At 41.1% G+C, this 21660-nt stretch overlaps 1 protein-coding gene across 2 annotated transcripts in view; it reads left to right on the top strand.

The window, feature by feature from the left end:
• slc9a7 (solute carrier family 9 member 7) overlaps positions 1–21034 on the top strand; it is a 30002-nt gene extending 8968 nt beyond the window's left edge. Inside the window, exons 7-17 of one of the 2 annotated variants that reach the window (XM_025007503.2) lie at positions 693–834; positions 948–1053; positions 1624–1712; positions 2563–2676; positions 2795–2906; positions 2988–3141; positions 7180–7242; positions 11706–11769; positions 13002–13084; positions 13998–14103; positions 18741–21034. In XM_025007503.2, the coding sequence (XP_024863271.1) occupies positions 693–834; positions 948–1053; positions 1624–1712; positions 2563–2676; positions 2795–2906; positions 2988–3141; positions 7180–7242; positions 11706–11769; positions 13002–13084; positions 13998–14103; positions 18741–18989 (1282 nt within the window). In that variant the 3' untranslated portion in view covers positions 18990–21034. The remainder of the gene's footprint in view (positions 1–692; positions 835–947; positions 1054–1623; positions 1713–2562; positions 2677–2794; positions 2907–2987; positions 3142–7179; positions 7243–11705; positions 11770–13001; positions 13085–13997; positions 14104–18740) is intronic. The other variant, XM_017423559.3, reaches the window with a different exon arrangement.
• Positions 21035–21660: the final 626 nt, after the last annotated feature.

Genomic DNA, 21660 nt, shown 5'->3' with positions numbered 1-21660 from the left:
CCCCCCCCCCCCCTTCAGTAGATTTGTTCATAAATAGACTGTTTTGGCCAGAAAATATTAATCTTCATGAAGAACAGTGTCCTCAATAATAGGAAACTGAGTCAGTTTAAACCCCTGAATATAAAAACTAATTCATATCAAAGGCCTGTCATTCCTTTAAAGGAATGCATATCGCCCACCAGAGTTTCAACCCATCTTATGCTGAGGAGCGACAGGAGTTGTAGCCGTTTTAGTCAAAGCTTGAAAATAACGTTCTAAGAAAAAAGTCTGATGCGACATTGTGAGATGTCACATTCAGAGTATGAATTGTGAATGACCCTCAGCTACTACCACATCAAATTTGATCTCAGTATCTATAAAATTGACTGAGCTATAGCCAGTTTAGTGTTTTCTGAGGTTCGTTGTTGGTGGTGGCCATCTTGTATTAAAAAGTTATCATATATTAAAAGTTAAATGGTTATAAGAGGTACAGTCATCGATTTTTTTTTTCCCTTAAAGTTTCTTTCAGATTTGTCCTAACAGAGTTGACTGTGAATGATTAATGGCAACATAATAGGGGAATAATAATGCCAAAGAAATCAACTAGTGCCCCATTACACCTTGGAATGATGCTTTCATTTGGTCTCAAACCACAGATCTAACACTTTTTTCATATTCTCATAGTGTAATGTTTGTGTGTTTTTAATTTCCAGGTCTATTGTGGCCTACCAGCCCACCGGTGCGAACACACACAAGTTCGACGCCGCTGCCTTTTTCAAGTCAGTGGGTGTGTTCCTGGGGATCTTTAGTGGCTCCTTTGTGATGGGCGCAGCCACGGGAGTCGTCACCGCCCTCATATCCTTGCTCCGAAACAGCTCCGCTCGTTTCACGAAGCGGCAGTCGCGTTGTGCTTCATTACTGTGGTCAGTGGGAATGCAAAGTGGTGCGGTTCTTTAACTGGGTTCTACGTCACCAAGTTCACCAAGCTGCACTGCTTTCCGCTGCTGGAGACGGCCCTCTTCTTCCTCATGTCGTGGTGCACCTTCCTGCTGGCCGAGGCCTGCGGCTTCACAGGTGAGCTGGGGCCAGACTGGAGTTTAGCTTTAGCTCGGATGACAACAGGAATCTGAGACTTTAGTGTTGATTGATCGAAAGTTTCAATTTATAACTTGTTTTTCCAAGTTTGACAAACTGATTTAATCGATGTAATCTACCTCTTCCTATACAAGAGAAGCTGGAAATGTATTCAAAGTGTGTCTTTGTTTGCATAGAATTTAGTGGGTATTTTCTAAAGCAAATGGCAGCATCTGACGTCAGCTGTAGCACTTTAATGCAGCCTTTCTTTAGGAGTTGAAGGTTTCTGCTGGAACAACAGTGAAATATGAAACTGACAGTGGTCTAAAGTGGTCATATTTATGTGCAGATTAAGCAAAGTGCTGATAAACTGTGCTCTGAAACTAATTTCTCAGTTAGCCAAATAAAATGTAATGATGCCTTTTTAAATGTATGGTTCTGTAAAGAAGCACTGAGATGGCGGGTGCTCTGAGGAAATTTCTAGAAGGTCCGTGTGGCGACTGAACTGTTGTGTATTTACATCCCTCGGCCTGCCTGCGTAACGCAGTGTGTGTGAAATATGTGTTGCAGGTGTCGTGGCGGTGCTGTTTTGCGGCATCACGCAGGCTCACTACACCTACAACAACCTGTCTGAGGAGTCCACAAAACGCACCAAGCAGGTACCATCTGAACCCTCTTCCTTCATGCGGCCCTGTTGGCTCAGAACCCCCGGATAATCTGAACAGGGTGCTGGTGGCAGATGGCGCTGCGATCAGCCTGCTGTGACCTTAATCGGGGCTGTCTGAGGACATGGCTGCTCGGTTTCCCAGAGGGGGTTCAGTCCTGCGGGCAGACTGCAGATTAGCATGCAGACAACATGTAGCATGACACATTTAGGATGGGTATACATATATCCATCCGTTTTCTTTTACCTGCTTTTCCTTTTTGGGTCACGGGGGAGCTGATGTCTATCTCCAGCGCTCACTGTGTGAGAGGCGGGGGACACCCTGGACAGGTCACAAATCCATCACAGGGACACATGGAGACAACCATTCACACTCTGTATTCCCTCACACCTGGGGACAATTTAGATTTACCAGTGACCCGAATATGGAGTACCCAGAGAAAGCCCACGAGTGCACGGAGAGAACGTGTAAACTCCACCCAGGAAGGCTGGGAGGTTGACCTGAGACCTCTCTGTGAGGTGACAGCTCTAACCACTGCTCCACCGTGCCGCCCCAACACATCGAGGATCAGTATACAGACAGTAAATGGTGCTACATTTGTCAGGGTTGAGCAGCACCCATGAAAAACTTTCCATATCTTCTGTTACAGCAAAGAAATAATTGACCAAACACGAATGTCCTTCCTTTTAGTGTGATGTTTACTTAACTTGGATTAAACCAGACAAGGTTTTCCTGTTTGTTCTCTCTTTGGTCATAATGAAAGCACTACTTCTGAACTCACTGTGTGAGTCTTTTATTGTCACTGTACACAAATAATGGACTAAAACGCTGTTTTTACTCGTAGCTCTTTGAGGTTCTACACTTCCTGGCTGAGAATTTCATCTTCTCCTACATGGGCCTGGCTCTGTTCACCTTCCAGAATCACATTTTCAGCCCCATCTTCATCATCGGAGCCTTTGTATCCTTTCAGCCCCCCCCGCAGGGAGAACTTTAGCTCAACCTACTGTTCGTACAAAAAAACCCGACTCAGAGCTTCACAACATCGAACTGTTCCGGCTCCTTCACCAGCCTGTCAGATGGCCATATTCATAGGAAGAGCGCTCAACATTTACCCGCTCTCCTTTCTCCTCAACCTCGGCCGAAGAGACAAGATCAGAGGAAACATCCAGCACATGATGATGTTTGCAGGTATAATAAAATAAATAAAGTGTCCTTACTTATTCTGTTTGTCCTGACTGTGTGGTGATTATGGAGTTCTACACTCCGCAGGACTGCGAGGGGCGATGGCGTTCGCTTTAGCGATCCGGGACACCGCTACCTACGCCCGCCAGATGATGTTCACCACCACGCTGCTCATCGTCTTCTTCACCGTCTGGGTGTTTGGCGGGGGAACCACACCCATGCTGTCCTGGCTGCATATCAGGTGAGAGAGGCATTAAAATAAGTCATTTTGGTAGCTAACTCTGGAGAGGAGGGGAAGGTATGAGCGAAGTTTATTTTTAAAGGTCTCATTTAACTTTGGCGTTGAAGGTTGATGATTGATTTATGACAGCAATAAAAGCAAAAACATCCAATACTTTTTCTAGGCACTGTATTTTACTAATTAAGAAGAAAATATAAAAATTTAAATCTTCTCTTACAGCCACACTACAAATAGGAATAAAACTGGCTCCAGCTCGTGTAGGATTTGACTGGGGAGTTACTGCTTCACGTTAGAAAATGAAAACAATATATGTGAAAGAACAGCCTTTTAATCATTTAAATTGGGTATCAATATTTCTTCCTCAGTTAATTGCACCTTTTAAAACCTGAAATTTTAAATTACACCCTTTATGAAATATGGTAAAACATAAAGATTGTATGTCTAAATGAGCAATAATTCCCTTTAATGTTGATAATCCATTGATCTAATATACATCCTTATATGTAAATTTGGAATTTTTATTTGTCCAATGTATGAAATCAGTGTCTGGGAGATAAAATGTTAAGATTTTAAATTTGGGGGGTATTTTTTGCCTGCTGGTTTTTGCCTTTATTTCCTCCTTCGAGACCAATCTGCTCTTCATTTTATTTATTTTTTGAAGGATCTTCAGCCGACCAAGAGATGGAGCTAGAGTTCTCTACTAATATTCACTTTCAAGCTCAAAGTTCCTCTCTGCAGAGCCACTGGGCTTTCTGTCGGATACACTTTTGCGTTTGTCCTAAAGTAAATTGAATTTAATCATCAGACGGACACCGCAGAAGCTGTTCAAACTCAGGATGTTTCGCGTTGCGCTGCAGTGATGTTATTTGTCTGTGTAGAGCACAGCTTATATCTGCTTGCTGTCTGACTGTGATGCACTGAGAGCTTTTAGTTACTGCCATAAAGCGGATTATCTCTTTTCCAGCAGCAGCAGCCTGAGTGCACAAGTGCTGTTTAATATGAGTAATGCCCCCTCGAACCAGGCTGAACTATTGTTTGGTGGACGTTTAGAGCCCTGCCAAAATCTCCTCATGAGCCCATCGCCGTGGTTACCAGGACGTGTTGTATAGCATGTAAATGTCAGCCGAGTTCCTCCAGGATTTCTGTATAACCCCATGTTACTGTACGCATGTAAACTTGCGCTGAATGAGCGCAGGCCTTCTTATAGCACCCAGCTTTGTAAGGGAGCTTCTCTTCCTCTCCTTATTAATCTGCAGGATGGCATTTGTAACTTGAAGCAGGATTCAATGGAAAAGTTATGAGCAATCAGTATCTTACCTGTTGTAAATGGCTCATTGAAGAAACTTTAGTTTAAGTCCGATAAGATTGACTGGCTAACCTGAGTAGGGTCAAGATTAAAGTAGGTTACTGCCGTCTTGAAAAACATTTCCCAGCAGTTCATCCATCCATTTTCTTTACCCGCTTCTCCTTTCCGTGTCGCGGACAGCTGGTGTCTGTCTCCAGCAGAAGGTGTGGGACACCCTGGACAGGTTGCAAGTCCAACGCAGAGACGCATAGAGACGAACAACCAGCAGTTCATGCATACTCGATTTACTAAATCTTTACAGCACTGTTGGTTTTGCGTTACACATTTATCTACAGGAAATTCAGTCCTGTCAGACTTGTCCACTTAATCACTTTATAGTGCCCTATATGATGAGGCAGCCATTTTGTAGTTCTGTTCAAAATTACCTCCTATTCTTCTTAAATTCAGGTCCATATTCCGGTGTTTGTTAGTGTTTATTTGTGCAACAACTAACTGTGAAAACTTGGTGCACATTTATGAAGTACGCTGCATTTAAGTAGTAGTGTTTGAAATGCAAAAACACAGGGCTGTTTTCTACCTTCTACAAGTCAATAACTGAGAGAACTTTTCACAAACAGCCTAGTTCTGCAGTCTGAGGCTATCTACAACAGGTAAGATAATACAGGAATGGTTCACGACCCTTCCACAGGACTCCATTTCAAAATGTCCTTTTAAAGCTGGGTTCAGCAGGTTTCCTTCAGGTCTTTCAATGTTTGACATTTTAACTTTTCAGAAGTCTTTTATTTGTAGTCAGTCAATACTGGCCAATAAGTCAGTGATCTTAAAAAAAAAACAAAACAAAAAAAGAACACTCAGTTCAACGGATAAACCCGCAGACATGATATTCCTAAAAAAAAGTTCTTAAAAACTTATTACAATCATTTGTACTGACTGAACAGATAGCAACTGGAGTTTGTTTTTTCAGTCCCAACAGTGTTTCACCTTCGGTCCTGAAGGCTTCTTCTGTTTTTAGTGGATGGTTGTTGACGTCACGAAGCTGCTTGTCATGAGGGTTGAGCTCAGCTGCTGGTTGTTTACTGACCTGATGATATTCAGGCTCTTAGAACCACCTTATCCTGGATGACTGAGAATCTCTGCCGACACTGTGGGCTTTATAAACATAAAAACAGTTCCTCTGAACCTGGTCATGTGCATGGACTGGACTACAAAGAAGTGAGAAAAGAAGCCCGTGTTCATAGTAAACAATTTGAAAGACATCCCGGAGAGTTGCAGATCAAAACCACTGTCAGAGTTTTAAGAAATTCTGAATAAATAATTACAAATGCCTAAACTGACCAGTCTCCCATGAAGTCCAGCTCTGTGCAGCTAAAGGTGGACAGATCCTCCATCAGGGCTACCTTGAATGTATCTCTGATGCAGGTTTGCTGTGGCAGCATAACATTTCCGTTTTCTAATGAAGGACCTATCATTTCTTGAAGGAAGGCACATCACCTGTTGCCTTTTTACACCAGAGTTTCAATCATCTTGCCTGAAAAATGATAGCGCTGGAGCCGTGTTGGGTAAATCTCGATAATAACTACACGTGAGATTTTTATGCAATATTGTGAAATCTCGCACAATCTGTCAGTGCTCAGGGTACGTGTTGGTAAAAACTCTCAGCTACTACCACACCAAATTTTAGCTCAACATCTACGAAATTGACTAAGTTTTAGCCATTTATGTGTTGGGTAATATGGAGTAGCTGTGGCGGCCGTCTTGAATTGGATTGGCTCCGAAAGTTAACCAGTTGTGCACGTAGATTCATTAATTACTTCCTGAGAGTTTAATTAAAATCTGCCAAGTGGTTTATGAGAGATTTTGCTACAATCAAATTTGAAATCCGTTTAAATTCCATGCTGTAGTTCAACAAAACAGAAAACAAAGCAAGGGGGTGAATAATTTTGCAACCCATCATGCGTGACACGTTTAGACAAATGCTACCACAGCAAAATTTTGGACAAATGAAGCCATTCCTGGAAATCTATGACTTGGCTAGAAAAGAAAATGTGTAATGTTTCTTTTTAAAAAAAACAACAAAAACAAAACAAAACAAGGACCAGATAAACTAATAATTAGATTTTCCCATAAGAGTCTCATTGTAATATGTTAACACTTTTATTCCATTTATACATGTGTAAAACAGGGAGAAGTTAAGATGTTTTGATGGTTAAAAATAAAAAAGGTGTGATAAATGGAGCTTTACACTGACTGTAACAAAAATAGCCAACAAATAAGCAGTGAGAGGAGCTGAGTCGTTTCAGTGTTTGAACATCTGTTAAAACCCACTGCCAACTAAGGGGATCAGTCCGGGTTCCCAAAACAGAGGAATATTTTCAGCCTCGACCGTTGCCAATTACAGCCATTAAAACCCTCAGTGAGACTCCTATTTACAGGACACACAGTCTTCCTTTAAAGGGAACATAGCAAAATGTTTACATTTCTGTGCTTGATGGCATATATCTGTGTCCAGAGTTACTATCAACTCAGAAACAGATGTTTGCTCGGAAAAATGTAAGCACTGTGTGATAAAACCAGAAGTGTTTAGAGATTTGAGATGGATACGAGTCCCCCAGTTTCTCTTTAGAATATCTAATCCACAAAAAAAGTGTATTTTTTTTTTTAATCACAAAACCATAGCCCCATCAGTAGCTTCCCTTCAAATAAGTTTTTGATGTGTGTTTGTGACGCGACAGATTTGGAAACGTCAAAAGATTTCCAGAAGAGGATCGCCAGCACGGAAAGTGGAAGTATTTAAGGTGTCGTATGTAAAGTGCTTCGCTTTCAACAAACGGTGTGGTGTAAAGCCTGTCTCTTATTTATTTTTTTATTTTCATACTTTTGGGGTTTATATTGTTTCCTTTCGGTAAAGGGTGACTTTAGCTGGCTGTAGAAATGACTGCGTCGCGCCCCAGCCAGGCTCTGTAGGGGGCTTTGCAGCTTGAGAAATTACCTCAACAGGATGCAGTAAAAACACTTTAGTCAAGGCTGCTCTTTGTGATGTGAAACTCAAAGCCTGTTCCTTTTTTATTTCTGGTGACTATTTTCTACAGCAATAGGGACCAAATCACAGAGTTTTTGCTGAAGCAGCTCAACACGTTTGGCACAGACGCTGATTTGAAACATATGTGCAAAGAGAGGAAAGTAGAAAGGAACTGTGAATTGTGTCAAGATTGTTTCCGTTTTTGGGGGTTTTTTTTGTCGTTGTTTTTTTGTTTAGGATTTGCTCGACAGAATCCTACAAATAAAATTGCTTGCAAGGGAATATTTGATGGATTAAAGGAGAGGCGTGGATGTTTTCAGGATTAGGATTAAAGGTTTTTGAGTCAATTGAAGTCAGAAATGTGCATGTTTTAGAGTATCCAAAATGCTTTTTTAATTATGATTTTCTTGTCATGCTCTAAACAACGAGCACTGAATTGTGCTGTCATCTTCTGGGGCCCCATGATTGTCGAGTCCAGTCCATTCCTCACAGACCCTTCTTGTTGCTGCAGCATTTCCATCACTAGCGTGCCCTTTGCAAGCCCCTTGGCATCCTTGCAACCTTCACCCGCTGATTCTCTCTGTGTGTGGCGTTTAGCAGAAAGGAGAAAGCCCCAGAAGACATTTAGAGATTTGTGCCCTCCTACTTTTCAAGCTACCGGGTTAAAAACGGCAACAGGGGACTTTCAGAAACTGGTGACTCATTTGCCCAGGAAGTATCATTTCTGTGTGCCGTAACTGCAGTGTCAGATATAATTTAAACTTTATCCTTGACAGGCGACATGTCTCTGCATTAACCTTCATCCAAAAGCATTAGTTAATGTGAACTGAAAAGCCCTCCCTTTGAAAAGCTGCCAGGATTCATTTTTAATACTTTTCATTTAAGACGCCTTGGGGAAATTAGTTACTGCCTGTTAGGAAAGCTGAAAACGAGCTCAGTAATTTTAATCTTGTTGCATAAATTAAAAAAAAAATCTCTTTCTCTTACAAAGAAATGCTACTTTCGGTGCTGCACATTACCAGTATTGACTGTTTAGCCTAGCGCAGGTCAACAAAAGAAATTCAAACAAAAACAGTCCGCCTTAATGATTGATTTTGATTTAAAAAGATCAATTGGTAAAAGTTGGAGAGTCTGAAAGTGTTTTTTCTTTTTCTTTCTTTCCAAATATTTTCAATTAGAATTTTCTACTTTACAGACACACGAAAACAACAAAACAGAAAACAATCGACATACAGTACAACCCCACCCATCCCTCCCCCAAAAAAACCACAACCCCAGGGCTCACTCTATCTACACAAAAAGAAAAGAAACATTAACTCTACATGTTACAGTGTTTGACAAGATGTAGGAAGAGAAACCAAATATCTTTAAAGTCTTCAAGCTTTCCTTTTGTTATACATGTCAGTTTTTCCATTGCCAGGTTGTTGCTCAATAGTTTGATCCATTCATTTATCTTTGGTCTTTCCGTGTTCCTCTACTTCAGCGCAATCACATGTTTAGCCTGTAAAAGGCAAAAACTCACAAGTTTCTTTCTTTAAATCCATCCAGAAAAATGTGCAGTAAGCAAAGTTTACTGTCCATCGGAACATCCTGCTCAATCAAACGGGAAATGGACATGATAACCTCCTTCCAGAAAGTTTGAAGCTCTATACATTGCCACATACAATGGAAAAGAGTACCCTTATCTACATTACATTTAACACAAACGTCAGGAATATTTGAATTGAAATGGTGAAGTCTTACAGGAGTGATATAAGTTCTAAATAACCATTTGTATTGTAATAGCCTAAACTTTGTGTTAATAGTTTGCGTTTGTGCCAATAGACATGAGTTATTCCATTCATCCTCAGGGATTTCCATGCTTGTAAATATGAGAGACTATTTTCTTTTAAAGCTAAAAGTAAAATATTATAAAATTTGGAAAGTAGGCCTCTACTCTGATTACGGTGAATGGCTATATTCTCTATGGTAAAGAGTGAAGGTTCAGATGTAGATTTCAATGAGGCAGTTACGAAGCTTCTAATCTGTAAATACTTGAAAAAGTGCTTTAGGGGCAGACTGTATTTGTTTACCAGTTGTCCTGAGGACATTAAAACTCCTTCACTATAAAGGTCCTCTATTATATTAACAAATAAAAATAACAAGTAGCAACACAAAGCTGCGCTGCACAATAGTACAGCTTAATGTTCGGCACTCTAAGCCCACCTCTATCGTAGGGCAGATAAAGAAGAGAGAGTCGCAATCTGGGGCGTTTATTGTTCCATATAAATTTGGTAAAGGCTTTATCCATAGAAGAAGAGAAGGAAGCTGGAATGTGTAAAGGAATGGACTGGAAAAGGTATAGGAACTTTGGGAGAATGGACATTTTAATAATGTTAATACGACCTATCATTGAGATTGGCATCTCATTCCATCTTTCTAGGGAATCTAATATCTTTTGAACTAAAGGATCATAATTTATAGAAACTATTTTCTCTATATCTGGGTCAATCTTAATTCCTAGGTAGGTAAAGCCCTCATAGGTACATGTGCATTGTGTTTGTATTGGATGGTTGTTTCTGTTCAGCAATAATAAGGAGCTTTTCTTTTGTTAACTTAATATCCTGAGAATTCTCCAGATTCCTTCAGAATTTTATCAACAGCCTGAACAGACTCTTCCAGATTAGCTAAAAACAAAACATGCATCTTGAAAGTTGATTGTTTGTTACAACTTTAGCTACTGGCTCAGTGTATAATAACTTCTGAAAGTGTTTTATTTATTTATTTAAAAAAAACTCTTCTACTGACCAGAGTTTTGTCAAATTTTCAAAAAGAAAAGCAAATTAGCAAAGTAGCAGTTTTTTCGGGGAAAAAAAAGGTTGATAATAGAAATAGTTTGGAGATGATGAGTTTTTAGTAGTCCTGCATGTCATTTTAACAGATTTATGACTGGTTTCCCATCAAACACACAAAAAGAAGTTATTAAAACCTTCAGATTTATTGATTTTCTTAAAATATGGAGCCCAGCAAGTGCCAGGTGTAGAAATAAAAGCATTTGTAAGTGGTGTATTCCCTTGTTTTGGTAAATCTGTGCGCTGTAGAGGATTTTATGGACACGATTTACAATAAGCTGCTTGTTTATTGTCACTACAGGCAATTCTTCATAAAGAATATAAACTGCTCACTTCAGAGTCCAGGTTTCCACTTTTTTAAAAGAGTATTTTGGACACTTTGTAAGTAGGGTTCTGTGGATAACCAAAATAATATTATCTCTGCTTGGAGTGTATTGACGAGCTACAGGTGATCTGTCCGAGCAAACCAAAGCTTTTTTTTATTTTCTTAAAACTAACAAAGTCTTTAAAATTTCGTAGTGATTCTAGCAAATGCCAAATCTTTACACAGTTTGATGCTATGCATTTATTTTAACAGAAATATAGGAACATTCCTGCGGGAAGTGCCTACAGGCTGCTTAAATGCTTCACATGTTGCAGCTTGCAAGTGGTCTCCAGACTCCTGTTTCTCAGCCGGTGTCATGTTGACTTCTGTTTCCCTGAGATTTGGTCCCCCCTGAAAACGCAGCTGAACACAACACCTGCTGCATGTGGTTCTCCTCTATTATTTCCACACTCGGCACTAGCTGGGCTCCATATTTATGCTGTTTCTCCATACACAGTTGTTTTTTTTGTTTTAATTATTATTCATTTCTTTTGCATTTAGATAACATAAATAATTTGTTGGTCACTTATATAGGCATTGTTTATACGACTAAACAATCTGAAACCCGAGCTTGCCTCGTGTTTTTTGGGTCAACATAAGTGTTATGTAAAACGAACATAGTTTTATTTGTGCTATAGCCTTTAAAATGCATTGATTTTAAACAAGGACATTTTGAGTGTGGTTTTGGGTCCGTTTTGCTCACTTTCCTTCAGTTTTCCTGCATGTGAAACTTTCCCCTCTCACAGGGTCATTGGTGCCTGGCTGATTTTCCGCACAGCTAACAATCTGGGTCACATCTGAGGTTAAGGGTTTTGGGTTGCGAGGCAAAAAGTAATTAAACCAAACTTCACTTGTCTCAGTGACACCTCCCCACCTTCATCTGTATTGGGTTAAATCCTGATTTGTGGCTTTTCTTCCCACCAAACAAGGTTTAGCACATTAGCACTTTAATTCTGTGCTGCTGCATTTGTCCCAGCCAGTAATTGTTGCTAATCACATCTCAGGAGCTCATTTTCTTTCTACTTTTCCATCCCTTGTTGACAGGGTTGGTGTGGATCCAGATCAAGACCAGCAGCCGTCTGGAGACAGCTTCCAGGTCCTGCAGGGGGTGAGGATCTCACTCCGATCAGACCTCTTCCACTTTCTGCTCACGTGGCTGAAAGTCGTCCTGTTCTGCTATTTTATGTGGATGTGGTTTAAAGTCAGCAGATCTAAACGCCTGGAGATTTTATTGAAAAAGTTGAAATGAACAAATACATATTTTAGTTACTTGTTTGTGCCATTCTGTTGATTATAATTGATTAATTTGGTAATACAACTTGATGGCTCAGAATACACTGAAGTTGATTTTGCTTTGGACTTCTGATCAGCCACGCATGTAAAATCATAAGTGTTGCAGTTTGACTGCGTTCACTTTTAATACCTAACTGTGGAAAATGCTTTTGATGGTGGAAACTGTTGAAACACCATGTTTCCTAAAATGTCTTTCATCCAACTGCCTCTGATTGGTAATCGTTTTTAGTTTTATTTATTTAAGAGCTTTGCATTTTTTAAAATTTTTGCTTTTATGTTTGATGAACTCACAGCCCTAAAGACCCATAATAGAAGTTTTCAATAACTTCTGCATAACTTAAGGAACTACAGAGGAATAAAGCAGCTGAACCACACCGTGAAAATATGGGATGTTTGCTTTGAGAGGGTGTTTTTGTGAAACATGATTTGGTACCATAAGAGGAACTGTGGTTCTGTATGAGGAAGTCAGGTGCGGCAGGGATGCATGTGAGAGTAGTGCGAGGACGGAGTGACTGTGAGATGTGCAGTAGAAGTGACAGATCGGCTCAAGGTGGGAGTTGGACCACATCGGGGGTCAACTTCGACCCCCTTTTTGCTTTGTGGTGACGGACAGGTTGACAGAGGAGGTCAGGCAGGCGTCTACGTGGACGCTGTGATCTGCAGTGATCTGCAGTGAGAATAGGGAGCGGGTGGAGGAGAGCCTGGAGAGGTGGGGGTATACTCTGGAGAGAGGGGGGGTGAAAGCCAGGAGAATCAAAATTGAATGTTGAATATGAGGCTGGCAGGAAGGAAGACGAGTGGAAGACCACAGATAGTTCCTGGATGAAGTGATGGAGGATACGCAGAGGGTTGGTGAGATGGAGGAGGGTGCTGGGAGAGGGGGAGATGGAGGCAGATGATCTTTTGTAGCAACCTCTAACAGGAGCAGCTGAAAGAAAATGACCTAATCCATGCAATGACACTGAGGAATCAAATGAGTTGGGTTATTTTATTATCAGAACATGTCAACCTGGATCCTATAAAAGTATGTTTTATGTGTTTCTCCAGGATGGCGTCCAGGCTGAGGGACAAAGTAAAACCAAACAGGAGAGCGCGTGGCTCTTCAGGCGGTGGTACACCTTTGATCACAAGTATCCTTTATAACGTGCATCATTTGTGACCTGACCACAAAGTAAATATTTGCATGATCTCATTCAGCTCTGTGTGCCAGTAGCAGGTCCCCTAACCAGTCAGGATGATTGTCCGGTGCCCTATTTTCTGTTTGATGGCTCATCCTGAGTGTGCCATCAGATTAACGAGAATGGATCTGCAAAATGTTTGCGTTTGCTGCTCAGCCTAGTGACAAAACACGAGTTAATGTGTTTAGCAGCTCATCCTTGCATTTCCTCCACCCTTCCCATCTCTGCGGAGCAATCGTCTCCCCAGGTGGCTGATTGTGTTCCTGCTTTTAGGTGGAGCAGCTGGCGACACACGCCACGTGGGGTTGGATTTACTGCGTTTCCCAGCACTGACACGTTTCTGACACAAAGCTTTATTTCTGACCGCTGCTTTGAGTAACCCAAGAATGACGGATGGAGCCGACTGCTTCTATCCCCAACTGTAGGTTTGAGCTTTTGAGATGGTTTCCTGAGATAAAATTGAAGTTAAATTCTTTTTCTTTTCTTTTTTTGGCCATAGTTGTTACAAAAGAAGGAGGAAAGTGTGGTAATAAATAGATGAAAATACTCTGATGTTGTCATTGTTACCATGGTTCAGTGGTGATGTTTGCCACAAGTTTGTGCCACTGTTCCCTTAAGGGTCAGAAGTTAAGAAGTTTGGGAATCATTGCCCTAATCATTAATAATCCACTGAGATGTTTAGACTGCGGCTAATTTCAGCAGTTTCTTACTGTTTTTTCTTTACGTTGGATCGTGCATTGCTACCGTTCTCCACAACTTTTGTATTGTCAGATTGTGTAAGAGATTTGGAAAGGTTGTTGCGCCTGCTTTTACCAACGTTTTAATAATCGCTGAGCAGCTTGTGTTCTCCTTAACAAACCCTCAGTTACCTAAAGCCCATTCTGACACACAGCGGTCCACCTCTCACCTCCACCCTGCCAAGTTACTGCGGGCCGCTGGCGAGCTGTCTGACCAGTCCACGGGCGTACGAAGTGAGTATTTTTATCTTTTATTTTGAGAAACATTGAGTTCTGGATGATGTCCCCTTATCAGTAAAAAGGTTACTGTGAAACGACACCACTGTTTAACATTATCTCATCTTGGCGCCCTAAACACACTACTCTAGATATGTATTTGCACCTCCCATCCACACTGTTTTTGGTGAGGGGGAAAATGGATATTTTTAAAAAACACTTTCTATAGCAGAGCTTTTTAAAGCCTAATTTTCTAGTTTTCTGCATCATCATATCTCCTATTTTGCTCATGCCTACTATCGTGCCCTAAAAACACAAATATAAAGCTGTTTCTAGACGTTTTTCTTGATTCTTTTGCTGTCAAACTTTGATAAAGTGCTGACATGAAGAATTCAGAGAATCTTTAACCAAGCTAGGAATGTTATTTCCAGCGTAGCGTCTTGTCGGATTACCTTTTCTCATTCAAATGTGTTTGCTTTCTAACTTTCATTTTAATCCTATTTTTTAACTATAATTTTAATTACATCATTGTATAAAATTCTGTTTTTACTTGAGCCCTGTTTACACAATGCTGGTTTAGAGTTCTGATGCAATCCGGCCGATCGGATTCTCTGACACCGAAACTTCTTGAACCCAGGTGTCAGAGTGAAAGTTTTTGAATATTCCCAGAACTGGTGGGAAATCACACATGCGCACTACGGGTGGCTGCAATCAACATTTTGGGCGAATTGATCAACAACAGTAACAAAGGCAAATAGCAGAGCGCTGTTTGTGATGCTCGCCATTTTCAACGAGCAGCAGCAACCCAACCTCACCGTTGGTCCAAACGAACATCGACTTTGGGTGTAACTGCTTTCATTCTGGAGAGACTGAAGCGCGTGTCGTTGAAATACAAAAATCACAGCACCAGCTAGTGATCTGGCATGTAAACTACAGCGGATTAAAGCTTAAACTTTCAACATCGAAAAATCTCAACGTTTCCAGGAGATGGTTCACGTGTAAACAGGGTGTTAGCTGTTATGGGGTCCTGAGTTTAGGTCACTAAAGGGAAAAAAAACAGACTGTAGCATTTGACTACAACATAAAATTGCAAAAAACAACGTGAGTTTGAATGCTTTCTGAAGCCTCTGTGGGTGAAACAGTTTCTCTCTCTTCGTGTGTTCAGTCCTAAAACACTGCCTGAGGAATCTTGTCTGGGAACACTGAGGATTTTTCTCTATGGAGAACTCTAATACTGTCAAAGTATTCTCAGTGTCTCCCAGTGAACACAGTAAGAATTAAGGCCTTCAGCCAAAAGGACAAAACCGGATGGTTGCGTTCACCCGACACAAGAGGCTCCTTTCAGCTCCACCTCAATGACGACCAGTGTTCCGACAGGCACTGCGCTCTGACATTTTAAACACAGAAAAACCCATTCAAGTTTCAGTCACGCCTGCTTTATTATTATAAAACCCTTTCATGTCAAATTCTTAATGTAAGGGCCCTTTTGTTTAGCCAACCTTAAATTAGATTCATGTGCTTCTCAGTAAGCGTAGATTATTAAAAAAAAACAACAACCTTGAACTCAGCACATGAAAATATTTCCTTTTCTTGGTTTGTAGCTTTTGGTTTACCAGCTCAGGGCTGCCTGCCAGGCCACTCATGGGTTTAGGGTGCTGCTTGGTTAATTAGGGCCTGTCAGAGCACAGTTTTCACCCAGTGTGGAGAGACCAGTTTAGATAAAGCTCACTGCCTGTTTCCTCTTCTTATTTCATATAATGAATNACAAAGTGAAGATTCAATCTAATCTGCTGGCTTCCTTAGATGGATAATCAATCAATCAATCAATCAATCCTCTTTATTTGAGACTCGGTTGAGGTCCATACAAAAAGAAAAAAGATAACTTTTACTAGTTGGCTTTTAAAATGTGTGTCAGTGTTTTTGTACAGTGACCTGAGATGACTTTTGTTGTGACTTGGCAATATATAAATAAACTGAATTGAACTGAATTAAATTAAATTTAAAAAAAAAAAAATATATATATATATATATATATATATATATATACACTCAGAGTATGTGTTGTGAATGACTCACAGCTACTACCACATCAAATTTGACCTCAATATGAGTAAATTTGACTGAGTTATAGCCATTTTTTATTTATTTTTTTGTCGACTAACATTGACTAACTGTGGCAGTCAAATTTTAGCACAATATCTGTAAAATTAACTAAATTAAAGATATTTTGGGGTTTTTTTTCTTCTGAAGTGCATTAGTTGTGGCAGACATGTTTAATTGGGTTGTTTAAAGATGGCTGTTGTAGATGTACACCCATTCATTATTTCCTGAAGGTTTTATTCAAATCCATCCAGCAGATTAGGAGATATTTTGCTGACAGACGGGCAAAGTTCACTGGAAATAGTTGATGACAAAATTTTCTACAAAGCACTTTTGCAATCTCTTAGTGCTCAGAATATGTGTTAGGGATCAGTCTCAGCTACTACCACGCTGAATTTGATGTCAGTATCTGTAAAGTTGACTGTTAGAGCCATTTTGTGCTTTAAGGTTAGTTGGCGGCCATCTTACATTTGGGTTGGCTCCAAAGATGTACAGCCAGTGAGTACTTCCTGTAAGTTTCAATAAAACCTATGCAGTAGTTCATGAAACATTTTGCTAACAGGCAGACACATGAGCACGCACAGCCACAGGCAAAACCATGACTGCCAGCCTTTTGCCCTTTGGTGGCGGGTGATAAGAATGCAAAAACGGTAATCTCCTAAAATGGGTCCTAAACACATTTTAATGCTTGTAAAAAAATATTTTACAAGCGTCATTCATCAGGACTCAGATGAGCACTTTGTTTGGGACTATTTTCAGCCGGATGGCAGTTCTCTTCGTCTGACCTCTGCTGCAGCAGGCGATGCAGCGTTGGACATGGCTGCACTTGTTATTGTTACCAGTTCAATTTAAAGTGGGCCTTTTTTATGTTTAAAAAAAACAGTGGATTTATTTGTTCAGCCTTCCCTATTTCTCTTCAAGGATGATTGTCAGAGGGGCCTGGTTATGTCATTTTTTCATCTGAATAATCCTTTCATTGACCTGGCATTGGCTCGTCCTGTTCTCCCCGAGGACATGGATCAACTATCGACTGCCAGTTGGTCAATTAGAGCTGAGAGGACTTTGTGTCGTTCAGCTTTTTATTATTAAACTAGAATTCAACACGTGGTTTTTGTATCGAGCGTGTAGCGCTGGCTTGTTCAACAAGCGGCTCGTGGGCCGAAAACTGCCCTTTTTTTTTAAAAAACATTTTTAGGCCCCCACAAAGCTGGTAAGTCTTTGTGACTGACCCATCCTTCTGACCTGCGCAAAAGGCACTAAGGCTAACAACAGTTAAAGGCACATTAGCTAAGCTCAATAAAAGCACCAGGATGTCTCTTTCACAGCCAAAAAGATAGAAAGTAGTAAATTAAATTTGTAATTTTTGATTTTTTTTTTTTTTTTTTTTTACGCAACCAAAAGCAACCAGTGTTTAATAATACGTTGTGAAAGAACAGCGTTGTAACCATTTTGGTCAAACCTTAAACAGAAATGTGTAGCGTCATGCTATGTTGCATAATGTCACACTCAGAGCAAATGTTGTTTAATTTTAGCTTAATAACTGTGAAACTGAGTCATAATCATTTTTTCGGGATCTGTGGCAGCCACCTTGAATGGGCTGGTTCTCAAAGTTTAATCAGTTGTAGATGTATATCCAGGGATTCCGTTCTGCAAGTTTCTTTGGAAAATTGTCCAGAGGTTCATGACATATATTAGTAACAGATAGACATGAGCAAAAGCATTCATTCACCTTCACCTTACAGTGGGGGATGATAAATAAAACCCCCAGTAGTTTTTAAATATGGCTCCCTTACAGCTGAAGTTGAATAGCCCTGATGAAGCACTGAATGACTGAATCTGGCAGCTCATATGTGCTGTCTAAGGTCTAAGGTTAATTTGTGTCATGCTCTGAGCAGCCTGTGGGTTCACCTTCCTCTGCTTACTTCCCTCCTCCCTTCCTTTCTGTAAATCCAGTCCCTTAAAGCTCCGTCATACTCTACAAGACGTTAGGAAGTCGGTTTGCGGTCATGTGGTTGTGAGGCGTTTGTTTTCGCACGCACCTTTCATAGTCCACAAGACACTCGGCTCAGAACTCAGCAGGATGCTCCTCCCTCCTCTTACTGCGTTAAAACGCGTTTCCTCCCGCCAACTTCTCAGCTCCCCTGCCCGTGTGTTGCTGGAACAGTTGTAAAGACGGCTGTGTTTTCCAACCTCCCTGGCCAGCTGCTTCTTGGAGGAGCAGCAGAAGCACAACCACTCCATCGAAGCTCGCTGGCTTTTTCTCATAAACACGCCCACAACAACTTCTGACTAATCTGACTCCTGTGAGAAAGTGTTCGGCCCGGGCCTTGTGTCGCAAAGCAGCAGATGAAGTTGCTACAAGAACAAAATGACGCAGTTTTCGTCACACAACCGACTTTGTGACTTCTTATGAAGTATGAGCTGTCACTGTTAACGTCAGGCTTTTCATATGTCCGTACCTCATGTGCTGCCTGTATACCCTCCGTCTGGGACCGTATCACCCACCCCCCCCTTCTTAGTCTCGCTGTGTTTAACTCTCGCGTCTTTGTTCGCAGAACCACGAGCAGCTCGGGGACCCGGACTCTGAGCTGATCCACGACGCCGCCGACCTGACCTTCATGTTCGGCGACACAGCCATCATGGCCAACGGGGCAGATGCCGCCGGAGGCCCCGGCTGGAGCGCGAACGGGAAGAGGAGCGGCAGCACGTCAGAGGAGGCACTGGAGCGCGAGCTGGACTCCAGGGAGCAGGAGCTGCTGAGCCGAGGCACACGCCTGGTTTTCCCCGTCGAGGATAACGTCTGACCCTGCCCTCCCCTTCATCTTGCCCTTGCCCAAGTCGACCACCCTTCCCAACCTGACCCCCGAGACCACCTCGCCATCAGCTCTCCCCGCTTCTACGCGGGCGGAGTGCCCAATCCGTCAGAGATGAAACGGACTGGAGATATGGGAGCAGACAGGAGGGAAGGGCTCACAGTGACTCTGCAAGGCAGGGCTCCAGGAGTGATTCGTTCTCATTAGAGACTGAGTTTATTCTGAAGGAAACACGAGTCTCCATAGTGACAGGGGAGGAAAATCTTGATGGTGTTTCACAGATTGTTTCCACAGCAGAAAGAATAGATCTGCTGTTTTGGAGGGGAAAAAAAAAATGCTGAAATGGAAAATAGGCCTGACATCATGTGACGAGACCAGTCAGCACTGTCAGAATGCAGAGGGGCTTAAAAAAATCGTGCGCATTAATCATCTGAACCTGCTAAAAGATTGTTTTCTGTTTTGTAAAGAGGACACACTGAAGGATAAGAGGACCTATGAGACGGAGAGGACATGTGTCCCTCACAGCCGTTTTGCGTGTAAATAGCTGTGATGTTGAGCTGCTCGTTTCAGAAAATACTTGAGCAGCTTATTTTTGAGCTGGCCTTGATCGCTATCTGCATTTGACTGGTTTCAATTACACAAAAAAGGATTTTTTTTTTAAAGTCAGATTAAGTTCAGAAAAAAGGGGAAATTGCACTCTGATATTGTTTACAGGACTATTTGCACAGTGAAGCGCAGAACAGGTCTCTGTAGCATTTTTCTATTTTTTGTTTCAAAATATAAGTATTAATTGATATTGGGACATTTTGGAAGTTGAACTATATAAAAGATTATATGTCTAAAATCGGAATGCTTACAGTATATATATTTCTTAAATTACTGACAATATTTTATTTAGTGGTGATGCACATCATAAAAAAGCCGTAAAGTAGTGCTACCATCACCAGTCTTACACAAAATTTAACTACAGACTAGTTGAGTTAAAGGGATATTGTGGCCGTTTCAAAGTGGGGTTCTGTTGAAAAATTATAAATATCTTACCTGTTGTAGAGAGCTCTTTATACAGCCTCACTTTGGAGAACTGGTTTCATTCTGGTGAGCTAATGGCTAGTCCTTATGCAGCTGAGACCAAAGTGGATTGCTGCTGTCCTGAAACGACTCCAGCCTCCAAAATACGGTAGAGGTTCGTGCAGATGCTGCCATTTAAACCTTTCCATTGCTGTCACTTTTGCTTTGCTCAATTATGTTGGCAGAAAAATGAGGAAATTCCTGCTGGAATTGACCTTAATCTGCTTCGGAAGTGTTATGGCTGCTGACGCCACTATTTGCACTTGCAAATAACAACAAAATTCTTTGTAAATAACTGTGTGTTGAAGATAAATTAAAAGCCTTTGCGTGAACTGATTAAAATTTTTTGAGACTGAAGTTTTAATTTGTCAGTCCAGTTAGGCATAAACTGTGTTTCTCCAAACTAAGGCCACTTAAAAGGCTATCTACTACAGGTAAAATGTTAATTGTTCATAGCTTTTCCACTGGACCCCACTTCAAAATAGCCAGAAAATCCTTTTTAGCTTTTATACTTATAACCCAACATGAAAGTTGCCATTGCCATGAAAAAGTGACTACAAGTTGAAAAGAATATTCTGGCATGTCTGGGAGCCTTGGCTTATCTGCAGCCTGTTCTATGCTTATTATCTGCATTTTGTTAATGAATATGATGAAATGTAGAGATACTGATAGTTGACTAGTAATTTTGCCAAACTGACTCATTGATTAGGAGCAGGAAAGAGCTACCTTGGCTTTGTCTAAAGGTCTCCAAATCCTGAAACCAGCACCTTTAAAACTCACTAGTTACCGTGCTACATGTAGCTTGTTTTGCTTGTACAGACATTTTTAAAAGCTTTGAACCTAGCTATTTCAGAAAGCTAACTGGTGTTGTTTGTAGAGACTTCTATGCAAGTAAAGTCTGAAAAACAAAAGGCAAACTCTGTCAAACTAGGAAATTACACAAATATGAAATAAAATGCTAAAGCCTGCATTCTACTCACACAAGGGTATATTTCCATAAGGGGAGAGGGGCTTAACTGAGGGGTTGAAATTAGAAATTTAAAAAATAGGTTTTATATTCCGCAGTTTGGATTATACACTGCCTGGCCAACAAAAAAAAGGTTACACACTCGAATATTTTGTTGGTCCGCCTTTAGCTTTGATTAAGGCACACATTCACTGTGGCATCGCTTCTGCAATGTCACAAGATTCATTTCTGTTCAGTGTTGCATTCGTTTTTCGCCAAGATCTTGCGTTGATGATGGTAGAATCTGACCACTGTGCAAAGCCTTCTCCAGCACATCCCAAAGATTCTCAATGGGGTTGAGGTCTGGACTATGTGGTGGCCAATCCATGTGTGAAAATGATATCTGATGCTCCCTGAACCACTCTTTCACAATTCGGATAGATGTACTAACAAAATGTTTTATTAAGAGGATAGAAGAACCATCCATCCATCCATCCATTATCTTCCGCTTATCCGGGGTCTGGTCGCGGGGGCAGCAGCCTAAGCAGAGAGACCCAGACTTCCCTCTCCTCAGCCACTTGGGCCAGCTCCTCCGGGGGAATCCCAAGGTGTTCCCAGGCCAGCCGAGAAACATAGTCCCTCCAGCGT

This window comes from Kryptolebias marmoratus, linkage group LG24 (assembly GCF_001649575.2).
Source record: "Kryptolebias marmoratus isolate JLee-2015 linkage group LG24, ASM164957v2, whole genome shotgun sequence".
NCBI lineage: Eukaryota > Metazoa > Chordata > Actinopteri > Cyprinodontiformes > Rivulidae > Kryptolebias > Kryptolebias marmoratus.
Note: the sequence above shows the minus strand (reverse complement) of the source record. Positions and strands in the feature narration are given on the sequence as shown.